At 43.1% G+C, this 7,060-nt stretch overlaps 1 protein-coding gene across 1 annotated transcript; it reads right to left on the reverse strand.

Annotated features, from left to right (window-relative positions):
* Positions 1-166: 166 nt before the first annotated feature.
* LOC120767583 (protein rhomboid) lies at positions 167-3,231 on the reverse strand. The gene is made up of 6 exons (XM_040093730.1): positions 2,962-3,231; positions 2,887-2,893; positions 1,611-1,632; positions 820-997; positions 459-638; positions 167-397 (listed from the first exon to the last, which is right to left on the reverse strand). The coding sequence occupies exons 1-6, from the start codon at positions 3,229-3,231 to the stop codon at positions 167-169; spliced, it is 888 nt and encodes a 295-aa protein (XP_039949664.1).
* Positions 3,232-7,060: the final 3,829 nt, after the last annotated feature.

Raw genomic sequence — 7,060 nt, forward strand, 5'->3', positions numbered from 1 at the left:
TTCCCAATAAGCAAATTCATTATGTTCTGAAAGCGTAAAAATAATTTATTCGCACGAAATACTAATGAAGTCTAGAAATATTCGCCCTCAAATTTCGACATTATATCACGAATGGTTACCTAATCTAATATAAAGACATACAATTATGTATATTGGTGAGTTTATTTCATATACTCAGCAAGCAACAGTGACTGGCGTAGTGACGTCTAATCACGCTGTAGAGCAGAAAGCCGAAGCTGAGGCCGGACAAAGCACCGGCAAAGTGAGCTTCCACACAGATACGCGGGTTCACATTGTGCCTGACCAGAAAATGGTACACCGTGAGCGTAACGTCGGTGAGCCACAAAATCAGCAGAGACGCGATTCGCAGATAACGGTAAGGCAGTTGACGAAAATTCTAGCGAATGAAAAGGTATGAAAAAAGAGAATAACGAATTTCAGGCTTTGCCGCGACTCACCAACACCAAATGCGGCACATGACTGGTCAGCAGCGCGTAAACGCACGCCGATGCGCCAAGCAACGACAACTCTGGCTGAGAATATGCGGTGACCAAAGAGCCGGAAAATCCCCCCGCGATATAGATGAAGGCCACTTGCCAGTGACTCTGCTCGCTCTCCAAACAAAAGCCAATTAGGCACTGTGAATTAAAGACAGAAAGGAGAATAAGAGCAATTTGAAGAGGAAATCTGTGTTTTTGATATTATTGGAGAAATATTGCAATATCGCTGCTGAGCAATTGCAGAAAACTTTGCAATTCATATTTTTCGCAATATTGAGCAATTATTTCGGGAGCTTTCAGGTTGATGTCGATTACTTGCCTGTAGTGACACGTTCAACAAGAGATGCATGAGATCGGAGTGTAGTAAAGTGTAGGTGAAGTAGCGCCAAACTTCGTAGGGATGTCCAGGGACAAACATCAAACGTCGATTGAGACAGCCATTGGCGATGAAGTAGACGGAAAGCTGTAGCGTTGTATGAGTCAAAATACGAATATATGTACATATTATATTATATTATATACCAAAAATTTAGAAAATTTGTTGAATATATTTATGTTTAATTAAAAATCTAAGCAATCAGTTATTTCTTTTTTATGTCGTAGACATCGCTTAAGCGGTTATAGCCGAGTTAACAACCACAATTAGGCGCCAAATCGAGATATCAAGTGCAGACAGGTACTTTTCCACCTGATCTCTCTAGCGGAGTGGAGGTCTTCCTCTACATCTGCTTCCGCCTGCGTGTACTGAATGTCAAAGTCGCCTTCTATATCGTACAGCTCATCGTTTCATCGACTGCGGTACTCGCCGTTTGGTCTTTGTTCGTCGAGAGTTATGCTTCGCTCCCTTATCCATTCTGGAGAAAGCAGAACTACCGGCGCGGTTGTTGAGGCCAATGATGTCAATATTATTGGCATACGACAGAAAACAAATAAAGTTCAATCAGTTTGTTGACAGCGGGATTCAGTCTTTAACGCATTATGCTCGAAAATTCCTTTTATGCGATGTTAAAGAAGCTTATCCTCTAGTAATTGGATTATTGGTTGGTCGGGTCCGCCTTTTGTGGATGGGGCAGAGCACACTTAGGTTCCAATTATCGGAAATGCTTTCATCCGACTACATCTAGCAAAGAGCCTGATACATGTACGCTTTGTTCGCTTTCTCTCGACTGCGACACGACAGTCCTCAACGTAACAGTTGTACTTTCGACCTTTACGAAAACCAATGGTTTCGCTTGCAGCTGTACGTAAAGAGATTGAAATCACGTTCCACAGTTTCATTACACCGAGTTGCTGATGAGTGTTCGCAGAGAGCAGGAGTGCAAGTCCAGTAGAAAACCGGTTATCCTAAGAGTTCTACAACGGAATCTTCTTTACTTTTCATAAGGCGACTCAACGTATTCCGAATAATGTGTTGAATAAGATCCCGCCGCCAACAGACTTTAACCTAACAGATGATCTGACAATTTACAAAAGCCACCGGTAATTTCAAAGTGGAATGATATAACATAAATCTCTCCTTTATTCACATTCAACTCAGAAAAATATATCTGATGGCAGATCTCATTCCACTCCCTTTCCTCATACCTTGAAGGCGGTTTTAAAAACTGAGCGGCACTGCTCGTTGCTTGCAACAGGGGGCAAACGCATTGACATCATTGATGAAACCACAAAACCGCAGGTCACCGATTTGACAAATAAATTTTGGATACAATCGCACAAACTGCTCTGCGGTATACGGCGCTATGGGGCAAGTGTATGTAGACGATATGGCTTCAGGTCTGCTTCTGTGCAAGTGTGTGGTTTTGGCAATGTATTATTTTCTGACATGACGGTGGAAAAGACAACAATAACAAAAAACAATCTACACTAGGTGCAGAAAAGAATAAATAAAGCAAACGCACATCGGAAGCTGTTAGAAATAACGGCTAATCTGAGCTGTAAAATCTTTCAAAACTAAATTATTTCATTTACTTCTGCTTCTTTTCACTTGCTTTTATTTTGACAAACCAGATATGCCTCATATGCACTTGTGTATGTTACATGCGGCAAGCACAAAACCGCAAAATATTCTGTGCTAACACATGCCCACCCCTCCACCGCATTTCCATTTTCCCACACACACACACACATACATTCATTATTTCGATTTATCGTTTCTACGCAATCGAAAGTATATCAGCGCAACCACTTCAAAAGTGAACTGTTCTGCGGTTGTGTTTGTTTCTTTCGTTTTAATTGTTTTTGTCTTCAATATTGCTATCAAATTGGCTGTCCGTCTCTTAGTTGTTGTTGTTTTGGTTTTATAGGCAAACAGTTTCGAGGGAAAGTGAGTAGAAGCAGAGCAAAGCGAGTGCAATGACTTTCTTAGGTTCTACCCCACACTCACATACGTTCTAAAAGGGGGAAGTCTATAAATCGAAAGCGATAAAGTATTACACTTAAAAGAAACTCCTCACTTCACCTGCACACACGACATAACGGTAAGGAACCACGGCATGCGCCACGAAGGTTTGTGTCCTCGTTCCACAAAATCAGCGGAAGCAATTAACGAGACCGGCGTTAGGGCGTTGGGCAAAAGTAGCTGCTCTGTCCCCAGGCTGGAGGCACTATCTGGTGACAGAGAAGCGCGCCCTTCCTCACTTGTGCAATCACCATCATTGCGTTCTTTACGGCTGCCACATTTGCGGCATGCGGCAATGCTGCTCTTCATTCGAATTTTATTTGCTGTCATTCTAGCGTTTCGAAGACGGTCAAGTTCAAGTTGAGATTTGAAATGCAGTAGTGCGTCGCGCAGCTACCGGTTGAACAAGTTAGAGGCTTGCCTAATGGCCAGCTTATCAGCGCGATAACGGTGAATTGGCTTTAGTCATCAACTGATAACGTCTTTGTCTTTGGCTTTGCCAGTTGACTTGCACAGAGAATTGTTTATGTTCACCGCGACGCGTGCAGCCACAACGCCGCCACACAACTGATCGAATGGTGTCGAGCATCGATCATAATCGCCTGCGCTTGCCGATCGCATATGTACAAGTGCGGGAGTGCAAAGGGTTTGCGCGTTTGTATTTTTAATTTTAGCCAAAGGTAAGCATTCATCGACGATTGCCAATGACAATGGCCTAAGTTGACAGCTTGCGCACTAAATTTAACCCATTCATATCTGGACGCTCTTCGCGTCATTTGTATAATATGTACATATGTATATCACATTTTATAACGCTTGATAGAAGTCTTAGTGACTAATAATTCTAGGTGCATTGTTTGTTGTTTTTGTTGTTTACTGTCTACTGTTTACTGTCTACATTTGGTTGTATTGCTAAATTTTCGTATTCGTCGTTTATTAAAGCTTGCATTATTAATTACGTGGCATACCTTTAGGCATTTTGTTAGTTTCCGGTGCGAGATCACTTCCTGCGATCGAGGTTTGTGTATGTGCTACATTGTTCAGCCAGAATAACTAGAAACCGTAGCCTACACAAAGGCGCAAACTAATCAATTCCCGTGCCATTGAATTGTTTACAAATTCTTAATTGGACAAATTTGCGGAAAATTTTAAATGTGTTGAAAAGATTTTGAGTGGAAATCTTTGTTCAGAGAATGGTAATGTTGTTCAGAGTATATATTTCACCTTCCAAGGAGAACTGAGCGTTCTAGTGCCTAGTGGTTATTATCTTTTTAAAGCGTAATCTAGTTTCTAGAGCAATTTAGTTTCGTCGGAATGCTCAATAATGAAGTCCATTCTGTGCTAAATTGATAGAGATAATTGGTGTTGTCATTTAAAACCGTTCTGAGTGTCAAACGTAGCAAGAAGCCAAACAGAGTTCGAAAATGTTGACAAGTCGTTTAATATTTTTCCTTGCATGTTTAGGCGTTTACTTTTGAATCTCCTTTGTCAGACCATAATTAATAATTTGGCCCTGTGCCAAGTACTGTCAACTCGAAAGAAAGCAAATATTTCGGATCGCCTTCCGAGTGGCACTGTGTGCGCGCGTCGGTGTGGCTTTGCTGCAGCGTCGGCTCTTTTGATGAATGTGGCGAGTAAAAATAACTTTTTCGAGGCAAAAGCGCAGCGCCACACGAAGCGAAAAGAAATCGAAATCGAAACTGAAACTGAAACCAATGCCAAAATCAAAATCGAAAACCAAAACTTCAGCGGCTGCTGCAGCAGTGCAACACGAATGGAAAGTGAATTTGCACCGCTGCAACGCGTATAAATCAAGCGGCAGCGTGTGTGAGCGTGCTGCCAGCGGCACCAAGCTTTTTCGATCCGTTCTGCATTCACGCTTCAGCCAAGTCGCTCGCGGTGCCCCAGGAAGGGGGGATGATTATTGCAGTTTTTGTTTTGGGGAAATTCAATTGTGTTTGCGCATGTGCGCGCGCGCTTGTACAGCCAATTAAACTTGTTATGCCTCTCTGACTGGAGGCATGCAACACAGTGCCACATTTCATCTTTGCAATGCCTTTGCTCAACGACAGTAGCTCGCAAAACAAAAAAGAGACACACGACTGTCGCCGATGACCCAAAAAGTCTGAGAAAATATTCGGCAACCGCCTGCTGCCCAGCGACTCTGCACCGTGTCTTTAAGGAGTCCTTTCTAACTGTTGCAGAGTCGACAACTGTATTGATTTATTATTGATGCCTTCTTTTTTGTTGTCTTTTTGTTTATGCCACAGAGAATTATTGACCTTTTCCCTTATGGCACGCCAAACATACACCGACTAGTCGACCACAAAAGCAAATTGAGCAAGAAAAAGAAACCATTTATTGTGTCTTCGTTCGTTGAGCGCACGGGCCTACCGTACGACTCGTCGGTTGAGTTCGTGTATTATTTTTCCTGTTTTTGCAACGTCTACTTGCAACCTGATTTGGCGAGACAACACGTCACAGCCGCGCATTCTGATGGGCGCGTTCCATTGGAAATGAAAGTCGCTGGCGGAATGCCGCACTTGCCACACTTGCCACACAATCGCAGGCAGTTGCGTCAGCGGTGGTGGAGGTTGTTCCCAGAGCACACACATATGTACTTTGAAATCACTTACAGTGCGGTGTGTTTGCCCAATTTCGGCGGCGCGGCTGCGTCGGCCTTCGAAGAAAGTTGCTCCATTAACCTGCTTGCGTGTAATTGCACTGAAGGTTGTTGTCCACACATAGGCATGCGGGTTTTTGGTTTTACTTTCCGGACTTTATTTGGTGCAGCAGGATGCTGTCATACGTTTAATTGCGAAACTCGAAGAATAATTTTCCCCGGCTCGTGGCATGCGAAGCGCACTGGTGGCAAGTTGTAAGCGTTTGAAAGCGATACAAAATTCGTTTCAACCAAATATTATTTGCAATCAAATGTGTTTGTCATCAACTAAAATAATAATTGTGGAAATTAGTTTCTGTTGTTGTTTTTGCTTTGCTGTAATCGAGAAGATTTTCTCGTTAACGACAGTGTTTTAACCTCGGCATTTCGCAAACGCAACGCGAAATTTCCCATGCTTCAGCCGGCGGTTCATGCGCGCCAGGCAATTAACGACGATTTATTTTTTATTGGCCACTTCGGGCGCTTATCGCGGGACCCATAAGCTTCCTTACGATCGCGGCAGCCTGTGTCTAATGGCGACGTTGAGGAAGAGCAAGTTATTAGTGAAAAAATCATAGACCGTAAAACTTAATGTCGCCGCAGCTAATCCCTGCATCACAGTTGCAAATTGCTGGCCACAAATCACTGTGGCATCCACACATTCACGCAGTTGACACTTGTCTGGCAGATTCTCAATTACGCAGCCATGCCGAGGCGGCACCTACGGCAAGACAAAGCGAACGAGTTTCACACACTCAAGTCGGCGCAGATAACACTGGCCGAGCAATAGACGTTGCATCAAAGAATCATTAGCCGCTTCACACTGCTTGGCGCATTGTATTGGCGGCTTCAAAGCGCGTTGCGACCGATCAGACGCAGCATGCAGCAACGATTAGCGGTGTGATTTACGCATTGTTTATTAACAGTGTTCTTGTCTGATGTAGTTATTAGTGTATTTGTTGTGCTCTCCAAAAAAAAAATGCCCAGTGCATTTATCTTCCCCTGAAACCCAGTGTGGTCTAATCTGTATTTTTTTAATACTTAACTCGATACCTGCGTGGTGTGGCTCTGCGTTCTAATGACCCGTCGCGCATTGTTGCATCCACCTTTCACTTGCAACATTTCGTGCGGTCAACGTTTAACCCTTCACAGTCTTCCAACGACTCAAGTGAAGGCAAATTAACAACAGGCTTGTTGTTGTAAGACAGTCACTTTACAGAATCATCAACTATGGCCACCCAAAATTCTACATTAGGTATCAAAACACACAATACACACTTATACTTTACACCACCAGCAACTGCACTCGGGAATGAAAGGAAGTTCTGAAATAAAAAGTTCTCTGAAAAGTCCCAGCAACAAATGGGGTCCTTCATATGTGGAATGATGTGAAAAGGGAAACATTTTACTGCCTCCTTGACCAATTTACGCCTAACACATGGGCATAACACTGCAAACGCAACAAATAAATCAGCAGAATTATGGACGTTTTCTCAA

This window comes from Bactrocera tryoni, chromosome 2 (genome assembly GCF_016617805.1).
Source record: "Bactrocera tryoni isolate S06 chromosome 2, CSIRO_BtryS06_freeze2, whole genome shotgun sequence".
Taxonomy (NCBI): Eukaryota; Metazoa; Arthropoda; class Insecta; order Diptera; family Tephritidae; genus Bactrocera; species Bactrocera tryoni.